This window comes from Sceloporus undulatus, chromosome 3, assembly GCF_019175285.1.
Source record: "Sceloporus undulatus isolate JIND9_A2432 ecotype Alabama chromosome 3, SceUnd_v1.1, whole genome shotgun sequence".
NCBI classification, from domain to species: domain Eukaryota; kingdom Metazoa; phylum Chordata; class Lepidosauria; order Squamata; family Phrynosomatidae; genus Sceloporus; species Sceloporus undulatus.
This window is the reverse complement of record NC_056524.1, coordinates 172334820-172356188: the sequence shown is the minus strand read 5'-3', so window position 1 is coordinate 172356188 and position 21369 is coordinate 172334820. Positions and strand designations below refer to the sequence as shown.

General features: G+C 41.1%; 1 protein-coding gene across 1 annotated transcript in view; it reads left to right on the top strand.

Moving 5' to 3' along the window:
• Window positions 1-21369, top strand: part of ADAMTS14 (ADAM metallopeptidase with thrombospondin type 1 motif 14) — a 118241-nt gene that overhangs the window by 2487 nt on the left and 94385 nt on the right. The window contains 7 exon segments of the mRNA XM_042460124.1: window positions 902-998; window positions 1000-1086; window positions 1088-1143; window positions 1146-1175; window positions 1178-1249; window positions 1252-1305; window positions 11284-11288. Of these exon segments, the coding sequence (XP_042316058.1) occupies window positions 902-998; window positions 1000-1086; window positions 1088-1143; window positions 1146-1175; window positions 1178-1249; window positions 1252-1305; window positions 11284-11288 (401 nt within the window).

The window sequence follows — 21369 nt, the reverse complement described above, 5'->3', positions numbered from 1 at the left end:
AGTGGGGGAATGTACCAAAAAATAAAACTAAAAAGGGACAAGAATAGTTTGGAGCACAAGAAGCAACTTGCTGAGATCCTTAGGTTTTAATTAAGGTTTCAATTAAGAGAGTTACTAGAAGTGTATGTTTTTTTTTTTAAAAAACTGCTTGCAACTGTGAAGATAAAGTACAGTATATGAGCAATGCCTTCTGTATTACACAGTAAGGCTGCTCTGCTCTGGTGCCACCACAAACTGCAACTCCCAAAATTCGATAGCATTCAGTCAGGCCAGTGAAATCGGTGTCAAACCAGATTATTTCTGCAGTGTGGATGCAGTGTAAGATTTTCAGTGTGGCCAGGAGGCTAGGATTCAACATCCTGTGTGTCCGTTCCAGCAATCAGCAAAAGCAGAACCATGCAAAAATAGTTAAAATTATTAATCTCTCCCCCCAAATAGTTTTGCAAGCATATTTGAAATCATTTTCTCAGTTGCGAAATTCATCTGTTTGGGTGCAGAGTACACAGCAGTCAGAGCCAACGTGGTGTAGTGGTTTGATGTTTGTCTCAACTCTGGAGACCCCAGTGAATGTTACAGCCTCAGAGGAGGCAGAGCCATCCTTCTGAACAAATCTTTGCAAGAAAACCCCATGATAGGGTCACCTTAGGGTTGCCATAAGGAAAAAAAAATGACTGGGAGGCATACAGCAATACCTATGTGTTACTCAATCACCTGATAGCGGTTTCTCCATGCAACTCACTTGGGGGGTATTTCTGACTTGCAATGGTCAAAGAATTTGTGTGAAATTAAGTCCCATGGTGCTAGAGTCAATACTATCTTTGAAAGGGAGGCTTTATACACACACAGTGCTTTCTCTTTGTTTTGAATGTATTGAAGTTTGTCTATCTGTATATTTCCAAAGAGCTCCTCCTGTCTGGGAAACTAAGTAATATGGTGTGATTGTGCCCTCAGTGAAGATTACCAGGGACGTTTCTCTCGCATGTGGGGTCTGGCTCAGTGCAGCAAGAAGGGGGAAACTCTTCATCCTTCTGCTCCTCCGCCTCGCTCAGATCGGCGCAGGTGGGTCCGCAGACCCCTATGAAACCAGAATGCCGGGGAATCACTTGCACTACTTCAATGTTACTGTTTTTGGCAAAGAACTGCATTTCGTCTGAAGCCCAACAGGCGACTGGTGTCTCGGGTGCTTTTTCTGAGTGGCAAGAGGACTTCCAAAAGATCTTACAGGAACCCCTGCAGCGGGAGTGCGTTTTCCAGGAGGAGTCTCGGGTAGGCCAGGTGCCAAGGTGGCCATCAGCAATTGTGTGGGTTGGTAAGTGAAAAGGGAATTCAACTTGTTCTCACACAGAACATGCAATACACTTTGCTTTCCTATTGGTCAGGTAACAGAAACACCATTGTTTAGCCAGAGATTCAGAAAGTTACATTTTAGGGCTACACCATCCAAAGTTGTAGTCATGGGACCATGGGGTGGTCATGAGGGATGCTGGGAATTGCAGTCTGAAAAAAACACACAAGTGCCAACTTCTGGCCTTATTCTTTTTACTGTCCTATTTAAGCGGAATCATAACTGTTGCACAAGCTTATATTGCTGAGTGGAATCCCTATAGTCAGTGAAAATAAGTTAAAAATGCAGTTAACCCGCATTTGCATGGACTTCATATCTGTGACCCTCGCTACTAGCGAGGAGCAAATGGAGGGAATTAAAATGGGGCACATGCCTGAGGCGCGCACCTGTAGCCGCTTGCAAGCACGCACCCATTTAAGTCTGTGGGGCTTGAATATGTGTGAGTTTCCATTTTCATGGAGGGGTCCAGAATGGATCCCGCGAAAATGGAGGGCTTACTGTACAGTCACCTCTTCAAGTCTGCGGACTGAAATCCACAGACCTGAAAATCCACGGAGGGATGACTGCCGGATACATACCCCGCAGCACACCCTTATTCAAGCCTCTGGGGCTTGAATTGTGGGTGAGTTTGGAACTCATGGGGGGGTCTGGATGGACACTGCGAGTTCCAAGGGCGGCTGTACGTGCAAACCTACAGATGTTTTGGACTGCAGATCCCATCAACCTCAGTAGACGTAGACACTGTCACAACCAGGGGTGGGAAGAATGATACGAGCACAATGAAAAATGATTGTTTCCCTTTCCAGTTGTCAAGTTTGGCCACACAATAGGCCAGATGGGCTGACAACTGAGCAACCACAGACTACTGTCCTATGAGGCCTGAAAAACACCATGTGGTTGCTGAGATCTGGTGAAAAGGTAGAGATAACTACAGGAAGTGTCCCCCTGATGATGCAAAATACTGTCAAGTGCCATATTATTAAAAAGCACTAATTTGAAAACTAGTGAGGATTTATGGGTGTGCAGAGCACGGCTCAGAGGATGGTAATGGCAAATCCCTCGGAAGAAACTTGCCAAGAAAATCTGTGATAGGTTCGCCTTAGAGTTGTCGTAAGTTGGAGAGGACTTGAAGGCATCAACACACAACACACACACACACACATTCCCAGTAAGTGAGCTTTCCACATACACATTCTAGCCTGGAGGTATCATGAGAGATACAGTGTTATTCAGAGTGATGGTCCTGGACTGGTGCTGGTCCTTGACACATTTCCAACTGAGCCATTGGGCACAAATATGGTATGGCATAGCACAATGGGGGGAAAAAAAGGTCTCCTGCATTAGATCACCTGAGAAGCATTGCTCTATGAGATGGCCTAGAAATATACCAACCTAACACTACACTTGGCACAAGACATAGTCAAGCATACGCTCCTTGCCAATAAGAGTTATGTATGTAGAAGTTAATAGGTAAATGGGAATCTTCATTCTACAGTAAGGCTTGGATTACCTGAAAGTATGAACTCACATCTTCAGGAGAGTGTCCTTGTGAGATGGCAGGGATTGCTTCAACGTAATGTTTGTTTTGTGCACAAGATTTAGGTACCCAACAAAGTTTTGAGCTGGATGTTACTCTATACTGAAGAGAGTGACAGCATGTGGAAACATCAACAAATATTAACACCAACCTAGCCAAGAAAATGAAAAAGTATGAGTTTTAGAGGGGTTTTTTTTGGTGAATGCTTGAGTTGACAGTGAAATGCCACAAATGATTGTAATAATTTTTAAATTATAAACATTGAAAAAAAAGGAGGGAGGACCTATTTAACGCCATGGAAGCAAATTATTAGAATGTCAAGTGATGGATTCTGCCCTCTCTCAGTTTTTATAGCAACATATGAAGGGGACACATTGATGTCCTCCCCACCCCCCGGTATATGTTCTTCAAGAATAACTTCCTTGCAATTACTGTAAGTTTAACTTTATTTAACTGGCTGTTATTTGTTATGATTTAAGATAAAGTTGCCTCATTCAGGTTTTCTGGCTGGGGACTAGCATGCATTGGTGGATCAGGATGGAGGGTGAGCGGGTAAGCAGGTCATGGGAGTTGCCATTGCCCTGGCTGCCGTCACTTCCTCTTTGTTGTAGTGTCAGTGAGCCAGATTTTGTAGGTCATCTGTTTTAAGATGAAGAATAACCATAGACATGGCACTTGACAAATCTAACATGTCGGCATGAAATGGGACACTAGGAGCAATCTGGTGATTTATTATGCATAGTGAAAATGCGATCTTTACAAAAAAAGAAAATCCAGCTTTACTCCAGCTTTTGCACTAGATCAAATTTATGGGCCTTAACCCAAATTCTTGAAACGGCCAAGGGACAAACCACTGGCAAGGCTGTCCCTCGCTGCCCATGACCCACAAAAGTGTCTTGTAATGTACTGCAGAATGCACTGTATAGGTATTCAAGGTACTCAAAGACATAGCCAGTTAGCCTGGAAACCAGTATGCAAAAGGATCTTGCAGGATCTTTTGATTCTAATTGAAAGATACACTCATCCCCCCCATTCGCGGACTTGGGACTGCGGTTTTGGTAAGTGCCCCCCCCCCCCATTATAATAGTAGGGCTTAATATCTGCAATATTTCCGATTCGTGGGTGTGGTGGTCCGGAAGGATCCCCTGAATCGGGAATGATGAGTGAGATTTTGGTAGCATGAGCTTTCATAGACTTGAGACACTTCCTCAGATGTGGATAGGTATGTCATTGACCACAAATTGTAGACAGGTAAGATACCTCTGAGAAACCCAGTCGGGGGATAGGAACAGTAGATTGGCTGTCACTTTTATGCCTTTCCTTGGAGCGTCTGCCTGGTGCCTATTCTACACAAATTCTGGTTGTAAATAATCTTTAGGGATCAGCCAAGCAAGCTATCTTTTTATTATCACTGGGACAGTAGATTAGATTTGGGGGCACTACTGGTTAGTGATGTCTGTCTGTATCCATGTTGATTCAATTCAGGAAAAATGATAAACCTAAATATTTATCATATTGGCAAGGGTCAAAGGACCGGCATGATTTTTCAGTAGACTGGTGGAATTATAATTTTTTTCCTTTCAGCTGCTAATCCTGATTACATGTACTAAATTGATCTTAAAACTACCTCAGTTTCCTGCCACATGACATGGGAGGCTTGCTATCTTAAAATAGAAGTCTAAAGCCCACTGCACTCATAGGGTCAATTTCCATTGTTTGGACTGAATGCAATTTGTATTCTATACTTTCATAACTGTTCTGCAGTAGTAGGTAGAATAATATTGGACACTGATAAGCATTCGAAAATGTCAGGTTTGAATGTCTTTTTCAAAGGTTGCGAAGGTATCATTGAATGTCAGTATTAAGAATTTGTAGGTGTCCCCTAGCTTGATCCTTTACTACACCCAATTTGTGTCTGAGTCTAGCTCATGTATGCTTGAATTACACTATATGTTTCACCAACCTGAACACAATACCAGTATTTTTTAACACCATGTGGTGGGAAATAGCAATCTGCATATGGCCAACCAAGACCATTTTAGTAATCTGCTCTCTCCCCACTGCTGGCTTTCATCATAGTAGCCACAATACTGAAATCTGTCTTTCTGTAATTAGATGCAGTGCACTGGCAAGACTGGCAGGACTACAGTGTGGGAGGATGCCATAGAAAACTACCACAGTTGCACTGAATTGTGGTAGCTATGACAGTAATGTAGACCCTAGGTTCTACAAGTGTACTGCACCCCATCACCTTGGAATATTGTCCAGTCTTGCTCTTATTTTCCAAATGATCATTTTCCAAATGGTTATTTTGGAGGTTTTGGAAAGTGGGGGAAACATTTTGGTCATACATTTATTTTGAAAGAGTTTTTTTAAATTGTTTTTGGGGGGGAGTTAACTAATAAATGCTAACACATTACACAAATATGTTAATAACTAACACTAACACTAAAATGAGGACCATCCAAGCCATTTTGTTCCACATCACCATTTATGAGAGCTGGGCAGTGAAGAAAATAAACTCATTTGCCATGGGGTGCTGGAGAAGAGTGCTGAGGAAACTGTGGACAACCAAGAAGCCAAACAGATGGGTTCTAGAACAGATCAAGCCTGAACTCCCTTGACTAAATTAAGGCTGTTGTATTTTGTCTATGTCATGAGAAGACACAATTCATGAGAAAATACAATAATGCTAGGAAAGGTAGAGGGCAGTAGAATGAGGGAGACCACATGCAAGATGGTTGGCCTCAATCAGAGAGGCTATGGGCAGAGCCTGCAGAACTTGTGCAGAGCAGGGGTAGATAGGAGGTCTTGGAGGTTCTCATCCATGAGGCTGCCGCAAGTCGATGTCAAGTTGAGGGCAGTTAATAAACAACAACACACACTAGCATATTAGCAATTTCACATAATTTCAAGCACTGATTGAATTGGTTCATATTAAAATTAAATTTTCTTACAACCCTAAAGTCAACTAAGAGATGTCAAGTGAAACTGGGGTGTGTATAACAGAAGGGGGCTGGTTCAGTTGATGGCATCCTTATTTGTATTGCATGTCCCATAAAACAGCTGTACTGTTCCTAGATTTGACTGGCTTGAAAAGACAACCTTGGTTACTTTGAATGTCTAGTTCCTTCTTATCTGGCCAGCATTGCACTCTCTTGATGGAAACAGCAATGCAATTTATGCACATTTGAAAACCATCAAGATTTTATCTAGCTCTGGATGTAGTACAGCATTGGTTTGTTGGTGGCCTCTTCATTGTCACTGATTTCAGTTAGACACTGAACAGAAGCCTGATGCATCACAGTTTCCAACATCCTATTATTGGCAGCTTGAATGGGCACAGCAGGTTTTATGGGAAGCTTGGCATGTTTCTTGGCAGCTAAATCACATTTTCCATCTTAGATTTGAATTAGTAGTACCTGATGGAGTTTTTTCTTCAGTTTTCTGCAGTTGTTTTCTGCTGTGTGGGTCCTCTTCCCTTCAATATCCCTTGAGGTTTCTCTGCATTTATTTGTGCCACATCCTTCCATGCCAATAATGAGAACAAGTCTAAATCCAATTGCTAGTTACAACTAGGGTAAATCCATTGGATTAGCTGTTGAATGATGCAAGACTTTTGTAATTTCCATTGATTCAGTGAGTATGCACACAAATATGTATGTGAGATGTGTGTGTATGTGTGTACACATTACATCCCATTTGGACTACTGCAGTGCACTTTACATGGGGCTGCTTTTGAAAACTGTCCAGAAACTTCACTGGGTTCAAAACGCTGCAGCCAGAATGCTGACTGGGGCTAGTTACAGAGAGCATATAGCTCCTTTGTTAAAATAGCTCCACTGGTTACCTGTTCATTTCTGGGCACAATTCAAAGTGCTGGTCATGACCTATAAAGCTCTACATGGCTTCAGTCCAGACTATTTGAGAGACCGTATCTTCCTATATGAACCTGCAAGAACCCTAAGGTCTGCAGAAGAAAGCTTTCTCTTGGCCCCGTTAATATCACAGGCTCACCTGGTGAGAACACAAGAGAGAGCCTTCTTGGTGGCTGCTTCCATCCTCTGGAATGCCCTTCCTCCTTGCTGGCCTTTCGCCACCAAGTAAAAATATTTTTATGCCAGCTTTCTTTACATAATACATAGCATGGTGGTTTTATGGAGCAGGTGGGGTTTTAGTCTGTTTTTAACTTGTGTATATTTTATATGAGTTTATATATAGACATTTTAATTGTTTGAATTCCATAACAATTTTAACAGTTATATACACACACACAGAGTAGAGTCTCAACGTGCAACACGCTCATGAAGAAACATGGGACGTCGGATAATGCCGCCATTGGGGACAAAAGTCCCTCCCCTCCTCCTCCAGCCCTCCCTCCCTCATTCCCTCCTTTCCTCCCTGGAGAAGAGGCCAGGGAAGGAGGTTCCAAGCCTCTCCTCCACGGCTTCATTTTTCTCAGCCTGAAGGGAGTCCATGGACTCCCTTTGGGTTGAGGAAAACGAAGTCTCTGAGAAGAGGCCTGGGTGTTCAGCCCAGTCCTCTCCTCCATGGCTTCGTTGGAGGCCTGGGTGCTCGGCCCAGGCTTCTCCTCCGCGGAGGAAGCAGGACTCGGGAGGGAGGGAGGAGGGGAGGGGAGGGACTTTTGTCCCCAATGGCGGTGCGGGTGTGCGCGCACCATCTTTGGAGACAATTACCCTCCGGATTATCCAACGTTTTTGGCTATCCGACTATCAGTTGGCCCGTTTATGTTGGATAATCGAGACTCTACTGTACACACACACAGAGACATATCTGTGCATTTATGTATCCACACACACACACATACACAGACATTATTACCTCATTATTGGCATTAGTTGCCAATTTGTGTCCAGGCCAGATTCATTGTACTAATTTTACCTCTACGCTGGACATGAAACTTACAGTAGAGGACCTTCTCTATGTTGCCCCCTCTAAGAAAAATTTGGAGAGATGAAGTTTGGGAATTGGCCTTTTTTGGGGTAGCCCCACCTTTGTGGAAAGCTGTCCCCAAGGAAGTTCATCTGGTGTCAACGTGACACATTGCAGCAAAGCTGTTGACTGCATAGATCATGTAAAGCCATAGATGGCTCTTAAAGACATGGGAGTTGCCACTACATTCGATAGTCCTGATAAGGAATTTGAACTTAGGAGAAGAGGCTACTGTTAGAACAGAATTCAGAGGAACAGACTGGTCCCAATTGGCAAAGGGGTCAGGCAAGGATGAAATCTGTTCAACTTGTATGTTGAAAACAACATAAGAATAGCAGGTTTAGACTCAGAAGGAGGAGTGAAGATATGAAGAAGATAAGTCAACAATATTACATATGCGGATAACATCATATTACTAGCAGAAGACATTACAGATTTGGAACAATAACTAAAGGAGGTAAAAATAAATCTACAAAGGCAGACCTAATGCTAAACATAAAGAAAATAAAAATAACGACCATGGAAAAAATACATACACTCAACCTAGACAATGAAGAAATCAAAATAGTTAAAGAGTTCCCATACTTAGGATCAAACATTTATCAGAATGGTGACTGCAGCCAAGAAATAAGACTAGGAATGGGAAAGGTGCTATCAAAGAACTAGAGAAGACCCTAAAGTGTAAAGACATATAACTGAGTACTAAAGTCACAATCATCCAAACCATAGTATTCCCCATCACCATGTACGGACATGAGAGCTGGATAGCGAAGAAAACAGATAGAAAAAGAATCAGCTCATTTGAGATGTGGTGCTGGAGAAGCTTGCTGAGGATACCATGGACTGCCAAAAATACAAGCAAATGGGTCCTTGAACTGAACCAGAAATCCTCCTGGAAGCAAAGATGACAAAACTGAGGCTGTTGTATTTTGGCCACATCATCGGAGGACATGACTTACTCAAAAAGACATTATTGCTTGGAAAGGTGGAGGACAGTAGAAAGAGAGTAGACCACACACCAGATGGATAGACTCAATCAGGCAGGTCATGGGCATGAATCTACAGGAACAGAGCAGTGGAAGATGGAGGGCTATAGTAGATTTGTCATCTACAGGGTTACCATGAGTTGGGGTTGACTCAAGGGCAGTTATCAACAACAACAAGGCTATTTTTTTGTACCAGAAATGCTTGTTATTCCGAGCATTTATACAGTAATTATAGTCCAACAGATGTGAGCAATTTTTGTGATGTTCATGCTATTTTTTGGTGCAAGTAATTCTTGTACTGAGTGTGAGCATTTCAAAAATTGTTTTTAGGTTATGGACAGAATGCTGTTAAGGCACTGTGTACATATGTGCCTTCAAGTCAAGTGTCAGTTTATGGCAATCTCGTGAATTTCGTAGGGTTTTCTTATGCAAGGAATACTCAGAGGTGGTTTTGCCACTTGCTTCCTCTGAAATACAGTTTACAGCACCTGGTATTTATTGACTGTCTCCCATCCAAGTACTAACTGCTTCCTTGGCTAAGCAGGGATTTGAAACCTCATTTCCAGAGTCGTAGTCGAACATGCAAACCATGACACCATGCTGGCTCCTCTGGCATATATTTATGCTGTGTTAAAAGTACATAGGATCTTGTTCTACATCTTTATGGTATTTATTTTTTGTATTATTTTATGGTATCTTTATTTTTTATGCTCCATTTATTGATTTGTTTCATTACCTTAACTATATGTTTCTGTATTTATTATTACAGTGGGATGGAATGCATATATATGTATTTTAAAAAAGCAATCAAACATATACAATTATATTTAAAGGGAAAGAACCCCCACCATTATTCTGTCTGGTGCCTGTAGGCACATTTTTCACTTAACTGACTGAGACAAATAATCTGGATGTAGGAAGTATGTGCCCAATATTTATTGTTTTAGTATGGAATCACATTTAATTATTTTAAGTAAACTTAGCGTGCAAAGTGCAAAGATCTCTGTGTATGTGCCTTCAAGTCATCTGTTGACTTAAAATAATCCCATGAATTTTTCATAGTGCTTTCTTAGGCAAGGAATACACAGAGATGTTTTTGCCAGAGTTACCTGGGAATATTATTAGGGAAAATGTGTGATACAGTCAATCTATTAGTAAATTTTTCGAGATGTCTTTGTGCCAGAATGTGCCCTTTTACAGCCTTGTAGTTGATGCTTCCATAGTGGTCTCCTCAATTACTTCGTTGCCAATGCATAATTTGCAAACCTATATATCTGATAGATCCAGCATTGTGTAGTGGTTTGAGCATTGGACTGGTGCTCTGGAAAACAAGGTTTGAATCCCTGCACAGCCATGAAAACTCACTGGTTGTCAACCAGTGAGTTATTATTCTAATCCATTAATAAAAAAGATGTTTTAAACAAACTGTTCTTGAAAGACACAAGAATGAAACACTATATTGTGAATGTGGGTCCTGTGCTGTAGTGTACTGTGGGATTGCCTAGGCCCGGGGTACTTAAATTAAGAAGCTAATAAAACCTTGGTTAGTTATAAAGTTCCCTTTCTTAAATTCACATTTTTGTATTTCTAAAACAATTTAATTTTTTTTACTGCTTCTGTCTGTGTTAAAACTTTGTAATGCAACATAAGTTTAATGCAGTGCATTTCAACAATAGTAGATTTTATAATTCACTGATAGATATTTTCCCTATTTTCTGGAGTCCATCAGATTGTCTTTCACTGACTGAACTACTGGGATGTCACAAACATGCTATTAACAAGAAAAGAGTTGGAGCCTGCACATCTGTTATAGTGAAACAGGGAACTACAAAACCACACTAGAGTTACATTTGATCATTAGTCCCTTTTGTTACAGTGGCCCCATACAGACAGGCCAAAATAAAGCTGCTTCAGGTCACTTTGGAGTTATGGTATTTCAATGATGCATGCGTCCTAAGAGTCTGGAAGCTGCACCAAAGCTGCACTCCAGTCCTTGGGACTGGAGCGTGGCTTTGGTGTGGCTTCTGGACTCTTAGGACACATGTATCATTTAAACAGCATGCCTCCAAAGTGACTCGAGGCAGCTTTATTTTGGCCTGTCTGTATCAGGCCAATATCTACCTTCCAATGTTGTTTTATAAAGTGTTGCTATATAAAGTTTTAAAAGTGCCAAGTCAAGAAATATGGTCTTCCTGTTATAATATAAGGGTAACACAATGATTATAATGGGTGTTGAAAGACCCCCACGGATATCTAAGGGCTATTGTCTGGGAATGCTGCCAACACACACATGCTGATAAGAGCCTGTTTGGCAAAAGGAAACCATGCTGAGCTGCCAAGAACCAGTTCAACAAGCAACAATACCAGACGATGTCTGAACAGAATAAGCCACAAGCCAGTCCAAAGTTCAGGATTACAGAGAGCAATACTACCAGTCCAGTTCGAGGTCAACAGTGCCAGAGGATTGGTCAGCGAGTCCGGTCTGAGGTCAAGGATTCAAAGGCAGTCAAAGGTCTAGTAAGCAAAGAGTCAGATACAGCAGTGTTCACTAATGAGAACAAATAGACTCTGATAAAAGAACTCGGTGTCTGCCAGGTGTCTTATATCTAGCTCCCTTATCACAGCTGCAGAGTGGCTAATGAGCGTTTCTCAGCAAGCCTCTTGGAACGCCGAAAGCACACCCTTTCTGATCTCCTCTGGCTAAAGGTAGGAACCTCAATGCTCTGCTGCTCTATGTCTCCCAAGTTTGGCACTTCTACTGGGGCAAGGCTGGGCTGCTGAGCCCCAGGCTCCACTGGAGGAGATCCCACAGAGCTCGGATCTGGCTGAGCCAAATCCATTGGGGCTGGGAGAGCAGAGCTGGGACCTGACAGGACAGAACTGGGGCCTGGCACAGCCTCAAGTTCCTCCTGCACCTGAGGAGCCGAGTCCTCCTTGTCATTCTGTGAGTCCTCCTCATGACTGGCCACGACAGCTATGATAGAAGCACATTTCTTCTTCATTATCTCTGTAGTGAAATTGTAAAATTCTTTCTCACATGAGTGGCAGAAACATTTAAAATTAGATTCAAGACAGTGGGATTTTGTGCTATTTGAGCTCTTGGTTTCAGAATCTTTCTCAGCTGTTAACCATCTTTATAAATAGTTAAAACAGTTTGGGTGGGAAATCCATCACAGATATCCCCAGGGGGATTTGCTGGATTAGTGAAATCCATTACATATGTCTCCAGGGGACTTTCATTACAGCTTCATTAGAGTTAGCGCTCTACTTGTCTGACACCTTTCTGGTTAATCACATGAGCTATTGTCTCATCATATGGGACTATAATTTTCAAGTATATTTTGTGTATGTATATATGTATATGTATATACACACACACACACACACACACACACACACATATATAGGAGCTTGCTGTGCAGACAGTGAAGAAGTCTGTTTGCCAGATAGAAATACATTATCTTGCTTATTTATCACACACATACAGAGAGAGTATTTATTATACCCACATCCACAAATCTTTTTAAAGTTTCACAAATTGTTTTACTTGTCATAAACTTACATGGGTATGAGGTATGCTTTGTAAAAAGTAAAAATATTAGCTCTTTCCACCTAATTCCAAAGAAACTGTTTCTGTGCTAAACCTGTACCTGGTATTGGTAATGGAGAGGATGAGGATGAACAAACTGAGCTTTAATTCAAACAAAACAGTGGTGCTCTTGCTCAGTTGAGAGACAGATCTGAGAAGAGTGATTGAGTCTGTGGAAGATGGGATTACCCTCACACTGAAGATGCAGGTTTGGAGTTTGGGCTCACTTTGGAGGCCCAGATTTCACTGGTGACCAGGAGTGTATTTGCATAGTTGAAGCTAGTGTGCCAGCTACGCTTGTTACTGGAGATATCTGATCTGTCCATGGTGACATATGTCTTGGTTATTCATGGTTGATTGCTGTAATGTACTCTACGTCCTCAGAAGTTGGCAAAAAGAGCTGCAGCCAGATTGTTAACTGGGAGCATAAAAAATCCTTATTGCAGTTGCTCCACTGGTTTCCAGTGTTTCTAGGCACCATTCGAAGTGCTAGTAATGACTAAAGTCCTACAAGGCTCAGGTCTGCTATCTTCAGAGGAAGCTTTTCTTTCTGTTTCACTTCCAGGCAGGTTGGTGGGAACAAGGAAGAGGGCCTTCTTGGTGGCTGCTCTCAGACTTCCACTCTGAGAAGGCAATGTTTGCTCCCCCCTTGCTTCTCTTCTGCTTGAAAGAATAATTTTCCTTAGTTCATCAGGTTTTTAAAGAACTATGATGGATTTTTAATGGTGTGATGTTTTGTTGATTTTTAAAAATATATATATTCTGTGTCTTAGTAAATTTTAAATGATTGTAACTATGGGTTGCTTAATTGTTAAAATTATATATATTATGTGGCCTATATATGCGTGTATATTTACTGGTTTTTTGTATGCTTGTAATTTGCATTGGTTTTAATAATTTGTAAACTGCTTTTAGTCCCCACTGTTGGGGAAAAAGTGGGATATAAATTAATGTGACAGTAATAGTAACTCCTCTAGAGTGGTTTCTCTTTGAAGGTGGAATATCAGGTGAAAACTACCCATAATTGCAGGCTATTTAGGAAGAAATACCACTAGATCTCCTTTCTTACCCAAACACTTAACATTTTTTTTCTTTTTTCTCCTCTGCAAGGTAATTATTCACATGGGGCTGAATCTTCCAAAGTGGTTTAGCAAATTAGATGTTCTAATTCCCATTGAACTGAAAGTCCAGACCATGTTATTAATTTTAAAAACAGTACCACAGAAGTAGCTGTGCCAGCTGCTGGTTACTGTCTGAACAAGTTTGTAAGAAGGCTAAGATGGCCAGGAGTCTTCATCTTGCCATAGACCTAATGTGTCTTGGAAGTCCTTTTGTATTTCATTTCAATATCCACATATCTTCTGAATCCCCTCTCCCACCCTCAGCCATCTGCAAAGAGAAGATAGAATTTTTTTTATAGTATGAGCAAGTATACTCGACTATAAGTCAACCTCATGTATAAGTTGCAGGCATGGTTTGGAGCGAAAATTATGGGATTTTGATATGACCTGTGGATAAGTCAAGGGTAAAACCTAGGGGCATATAACAAAGGATCTAAAGGATGAAGCAAAGAAAAACAATGCCAAGGAACTTACAAAATTCCAGGCATAACTGTTTGTAGTCACCCTAAAGGCTGGATGGATGAGAGAGCAGAGGAAGCTCAGTGCTTCCAGGAGAGATTACATGCTTGCCTTTCACTAGAATCATAGAATTATAGTGTAGGAAGAGACTGCAGGGGCCATCCAGTCCAACCCCCTGCCATGCAGGAAATCTCAATCAAAGCATCCCTGACAGATGAGCATCCAGCCTCTGCTTAAGGACCTCCAAGGAAGGAGACTCCACTACACTCAGAGGGAGTGTATTCTACTGTCGGACAGCCCTTACTGTCAGGAAGTTCCTCCTAATGTTGAGGTGGAATCTCTTTTTCCTGGAGCTTGCATCCATTGCTCCAGGTCTTAGTCTCTGGAGCAGCAGAAAACAAGCTTGCTCCCTCCTCAATATGACATCCCTTCAAGAATTTAAACAGGGCTATCATGTCACCTCTTAACCTTCTCTTCTCCAGGCTAAACATCCCCACCTCCCTAAGTCGTTCCTCATAGGGCATGTTTCCAGAACCTTCATCATTTTAGTCGCCCTCCTTTGAACATGCTCCAGTTTCTCTACATCGTTTTTTAAATTGTGAGGTGGGGCCTCACAAAAGCAGAATAGAGTGGCACTATTACTTCCCTTGATCTAGACACTATACTTCTATTGATGCACCCTAAAATCACATTGGCCTTTTTAACTGCTGCATCGCACTGTTGACTCATGTTCAGATTGTGGAGGTTTGTGGGGGTTGGCCTCCCCCCAGTGACCAAAAGAAATGGCTCACACTTTAAAAAAAAAAAGCTCTTACCAAGCAAAGTGGACACAGAAATCCAGGCTCCCTTTTGCAAGGTATGTCCCAGAAGTCCTCTACCAGCAGTTTCTGTAGAATGAGCTGTTCCTTTTATATATATATATAAGAGTTAAAGTACACTACTTACATTGACCTGTGGATAAGTCGACTCAGGTTTTTGAAGTCAAGCTTTTGACTAAAATTTCTAGAATTATACATGAATATATACAGTAGTACTTGGAAGTGTGGCTTAACATGCTTGTTATATTTTCAAAATTGCAGCCATATTTTAAAAGGGGAAACATATGAAGATGCCTTATACCCAGTATGTCTGAATTGGATTTGTCTGCAGCAGTTAATCTGAGTTTCAGACTAAAGTTTTCCCCACCCATAATACCTGGAGATGGAAGGGTCTGACTCTGGGACCTTTTACATGGGAATCACATGCTGTCTTGCAGAACTAAAGCCCTTTCAGTTCTTAATAGCTCTTGCTTTATAGCCATCACAGAACTGCTGCCTCATCTTGGCACGCTTTAGTAGTGTTTGGCCATTTTCCTGTTAAGAACAGGCCAGGAGCCACAACACTAAAGCTTTTGGCAAACCAAATGGATGTCATGGACAGAACTGTGTACAGGAAGTAGATCAGAAGGCAATGTTGAAGGTTCAGATTTGAAAGTGTATTGGCAAAGCTTTTCAGGAAAAATCTTGTATGGTGTCTTCCATCTTGTGTAACTTTGAGCATACACAAAACACAAAAACCCTGTATGGTTTTTAACATCTGGAGAGTAATTCATCAGCATAGATACGTCACTAGTGATACGTCAAAAGGTTGTATGATGTATTTTGTGCTTTTTAGTTGGTCCCATAAAGGTATCACTATTTTTTGAGGCTTGGGAATTTTGTTGCATTAATGTCAGTGTAACTGCATGTGGTAGTAACTATGGAATTATTGTGTAGCTCACAAGAGAAGTTACTATTCTGTTGCTAATGGGAGTTGAAATTGTATTAGCTGTCTTTTATTACTCTTTATCTGTAGTCCTCATATGTCCAGTAATGGGGAGGACCTCTGCCTGCATTGAAATCCCTTAATACCAACTTAACTGACAAAATGTCAAACAGAATGCAGGCCTGTGACTAACATCATCACTATTTTTCTCCTGTAAGATTGTTAGCATCTTTGCCTGATGAAGAAGTCAGTGAAGCTTTAGAAGCTTCCATAATGCGTATTTGGTTTGGATTTGATCCCAAAATTGTATCACTACTTGTGGATTTTGATGTATACAATATCTTGTTTCTGTGCAGTATAGTCATTCACCAGCATAGAAACATTGGGGACTAATTTCTGCCATTCTTGCTGAAGAGGTTGCTAAACAACTTGATTGCTTGGTGAGAGTTTAGTAGAAAAAGAAAGAATTTTTAAAATGTTCTTTCTGTTTCCACTATACTCTCACCAGGCATTTAAAACCATTTTTTAAAATGTTGGAAAAACATTTGTCAGGAAACCATGATGAAAATCATGGACTGACAAGAATCTTCACAGTTTGGAACTTATTCTACGCAAAATTTGCATGTCATTTTTGTACAGAAAACAGCATTTTCTGTGCAAGAAACAGCATTTTTTTGCATAGAAAATAATATTTCTCTATTGCAGTGGAAAAAATAAATTATGTGCAGAATATGGTGTTTACGGCACATAAACTGTTGTTTTCTGTACAAAAGTACCACATGTGAATTTTGCAGGACAAGTCCCAAACCTGCAAGTCGAGGTAGGCTACTAAAATTACTGTATTTCTTTCAGAAATAAACTTAGTGAAGAATGACATCCCTCAATTATAGAGAAACCTAAAGCATGACTATGAGGGGGTGCCGAAGAGCCCTAGGTCTGACGAAGAAGGGAATGGCCTACAGCCATGAAACTTATGGGTGAAACAGACTGCCTCAGAGGGGTGGCTTCAAGCTGCCCCTGACAAAGCTGGATTGGGGCCATGGCAACTACACGCTGTAGCCCTAATCTGCCTTCTTGTTGTTGTTGTTGTTGTTGTTATAGTTTATTTCTATAGCCCTGTAAATGTATACAGCGCTTTACATACAAATAATCAAATCAATAAAAATATAAAAATATAAAACCTGCCAATGGCGTACAATCTACAAAATACATATAAACAATAGGTACTAATATAAAATAGAATTAGTTTAAAAAAGCAGGCAACAATTAAAACATCAACATCCACTATCTAATCAAATATCAGATAAATATTCACACAGTGCCTGGGAATGCTTCCCTGAACAGGGTGGTCTTCAACTCAGATTTAAAAGTCCTCAATGAAATGAGGGGAAGAAGGTTCCAGGAGTGAGGGGCAGCAAGTGAAAAGGGACGAATCTGGGATGGGGCAGTGAAGATCCTAGGCTGGGACAGCAGACCTTGACTACTGGGTACGAGTGAGAATGTAAGGAAAAAGATGATCAGATAAATAAAGAGGGGCCAGCCCATGCAGGGCTTTAAAAGTCAACAACAGAAGCTTATACTGAATACGGAAGGGAAAGGGGAGCCAGTGAAGGGATGATAATAAAGGAGAAACACGGTCAAAGCAGCGTGCAGATGTAATGATGCATGCCGCTGAATGCGCTGCTGAATGCTGAACGGAAATTAAAGGACGAAGATGAGAGAGAGGAAGCCTCGCCGGAAGGAGGTTGCGGTAATCTAGTCAGGAGACCACCAGGGCATGAACCAGAGTCTTGGCAGTGGAGGTTGAGAGAAATGGACAGATTTTTGCAGTCTGAAAAAGGAGTGGCAAACAGTCGTTCCTTTTTCTGCTGGCAAAAAGACAACTTTTCAGCCCCACCGCAGCTAGAAATGGGCTTTAAGGCGCTCCAGTAGTGTGCAGCCATCAGAGCACCCAGAAGCCGGCCCACGTGTGAGCAGTGTGAAGCCAGCTTCTGGGCGTCTTGGGGATGTGAGTCGTGGCCATGGATTGCATTACACATTGATGGATTTCCTTTGGAGTTTTCTTCTGACAGCTTGGAGTTCAGCAGTTGAAAATTCAATATTTTTTGTTGACATAGTTCTTTCAATGATCTGAAGAAAAACAGAAATTAGAGATATGATCCTGCAAATTGGCAGATTATAATTTAAAAGAACACTCTTCCAAGCTTTAGTGACAAAATCATGCTCAGTTTTAGGGTTGGGTCAAGAACTTTTCAGAACCCCTACCCCCATAGTTAGAAGTGATGAAATCAAGAACTGCTAGCTGTAATAATGTACATTAACTCATTACAAAGAAGATCCCAGAGTACAGCTGAGAATGTTACTTTTAAAAGGAATAAATTTAATGACATGGTGGAGCCATCCCTCATAACAGCAATGGTAGGGATCCAGAGCATCATCCTGTTACTTCTGCTATCCATCCTATGAATGGCTTCAGCATGTCAATATAATCATATACCTTAATGTTATAACTTTTGTCTCACAGTGAACATAATTTTAAAAAATAAATGCACATGTGTCTTCAGCCTCTTTATCATTTTCCTCTCTTTTTTATACAAGATGTGGTTATAGTCAGCCCTTTGAATCCACAAATTCTGTATCCATGTATTCAACCATCTGCGGCTTGAAAATATTCTCCCAAAAAATAATTACAAAAAGTAAACGTTGGATTTTTCCATTTTGTATAAGGGAAACTGTTTTACTATGCCACTATATTTAATGGAACTTGAGTATTCACAGATTTTGGTATCCATTGAGGTTCCTGTAACCTAACCCCAGTGAATATCAAGGGCCCAGTGTACTCCTTTTCCTGCTGCTTTGAGAGAGTCCCACCCTTCCTCTACAGGGCATACTCTTTGACAATTTCATTTACTAGTCAACATTTAACTTAGATATTTCTGATGCTTGCTAACATCTCTCTTTTTGAGTGGTGTTGTTTTAGGCCCCCTTCACTGGAATGAAAAGTTGGTTACAGTGGCCTGTTACTTTGCAGCCAAGGTTGCTTGTCTTTCAGACTGGAGGCACCAGTTTTATCATTTCCTCATATTTCAGCTACTATTGAGTTTCAGTGCTTTCCATGGTGTGGCATGTTGTGTGCTGCGATTATTTATTGAAAAACACTTCTGTGGCTCTTTTCCAGTTATACATCCAGAAGTCCTAGAAGAAATACTTCTGGTTTTAATTATATTGTATGTTGTTATTTAGAACCCTCTGTATCAATGAATGTATTTGTACTCAGATTTTTAAAAACCTTTTCACATGTCCACCACAAATGATAACATGTCCTTTCTTGTTTGCCTTTCCAACATAAATTTGAAGCTTCCTTATGCATTCTGGACAATTTCTCTGGTGTCATATTGTATAAATGTTCTCTTTAAGATTATAGCACAGTGTAAATTTCAGTCCCTTTGACCACATATTTTCCCATTGTTCCATCTGTATGTTGTACCTAACGTTTTTTGCCTGTTTTATCATAATCTTTCATATTTTTCCTTCTTCCACATCAAATTCTTGTTAATAGTGAAAGTGACAGCAGAGTGACTTGCTTCGCTCTTGTCCCTATCCTGTCCCCGTCTGAGAAATCTCCACAGTCTCTTGTTCCACCTCATTTGGTGAGGTCATCTGGAGGAGAGTCTCAGATGATGGTGTCAGGGCCTAAGTAGGAAGATACAGGTGGAGAAGGTCATTAAAGTAATATGGCCCTAAGCAGGATACCTTTTTGTGGGACAAGGGAGTGTGCTTTAAAAAATTGTTAATTTGGAGGTAGAGGAACCATTGCAGTGTAATAATTTATGTGTTGGACCAGCACTTTGGAAGACCATGGGTTCAAATCTCCACTCAGCCGTGGAAATAGTCCATGGCTGAGTGAGTGGGTGGATGGCCTTGGGCAAGTTAAACCCTCTCAACCTAAGAGGAACGTAAGGACAAACCTGCTCCAGCCTCAAAGGTGGTCCCTAATACCACCAGAAGTTGCCCACATCCATTTCAAAACAATACAGTTGCTTTCCATAATGTCACTTCTTCATGCTTTCAATAGCTCATATGGGAAATATGTAAATAAAGCTAGTGTTCTTTAAAATAGGAGTGTCCACAAAATACTAAATGCCCCATTTCCCTGGCAGGGACCGAAGGGGCTGTTGTAAGGTCTGCTTGGCTTTTTGCTTTTTTAAAAAGTATACTTCCACTGTAAATGAAGTGCACATGCCAATAATTATTCTGTTTGTAATGGGAGTGTATTGGACTCAGATTAATGGATTGAGAAGAGAAGTTGACTGGCACAGGTGTAGCTTAATGCTCACCTTAAGCAGCTCTCAGTATGTGTTGCAATGCTACAAAAATGCATTTTGCTGTGTTAGATCCTGTCTGTTCTAGTACTGGGTTGAAATAGGGCTTTGGTTTTTCACTGACATTTTCAGAGGTGGCAAAAGGCACTCTTCCATTGAATGACTGTGAGTGTTTGGTCTGTGGCTGAAGGAAAAGTGAAATGTTTGCCCATTTTGCAGCCATGGTAACTGACTCATTAGAAGTTGGTGGAATAGTTAAGAGCCATTACAGTGCATCACACAGAGGAATAATTTTTGCCCTGATCAGTTACGTGGCCGTGTGATGTCATCACACTTGTTACATGATCCTTGAGTGGTTTAGTTTGCTATTCACAGGAAGGAGATAACCCAATTAAAAAGAAATTTTATTTTTGCTTCTGTGCCAAAGTGGCTGCAAATCATAAGGTGGTAGAGGGAGATTGTGTGAAATTTCCATCAGATGGAAAACAGTAACTGCACATTGTTGAAAGACCATTCAGTGGACATATTAGCAAAATATTAAGTTTGTACTGGTTCAAAGGTAGCTAGACTGTTGAAAGAAAGAGTTCAGGTGTCAGGGACAGTGTAGGGATGAGTGCATCTTTGCCTCTGTGTGGTGGTGGATCTGTAGATAGAGTCCAGTGCAAAAGTAGTCTCTACAGCTTGATGAAAAACTGATGCTGTTCGTCTGTTGAATCCTTCTGCTAGATGCTTCTGCCAGAATCAGCAACACCACCCTTCCTCTAACGGTCACCCATGCACCCATAAAATCCTGTTTCAACTGGCTGGAAAACCTTTTGGAGCAGGTTTTTGGCACTATAGATCGCTGCTACTACAAGAGAGGGAGGGGAAGAGAACTTCATTTCTGATGCCATTGGATTGCAAAGTACACTGCAGGGTCTTTGCCTTTAGGTCCTACAATATACCATGTTATTAAAATTGGCAGCAGGACGAGATTGCCTTTTCTTTTTTCTTGTAACATTTTGGAAGCAAATTTTTTTCGCTTTGGTTAGATTTTGTGGATTTTCCCTCTGTTTGATAAATCCCTGTTTCGCCCCACATTATGTTTCGATGGTGTCCTGAGGGGATAATCTCTCTCTCTTTCTGGATGATCTTTTACTATGGGAAGAAGATTCCTGGATACCAGTCTGGAGATGTATGCTCATGTAACTGCAAAGAGAAGTATAAAAATAGCTCCTACAAAGTTCTTTAAGACTGACATTGGCAATAATATTTTTACGCCATGAATCTGTGTTGTTATGGACTAGTGACTAGTAACAGAGTTATGGGAACCAG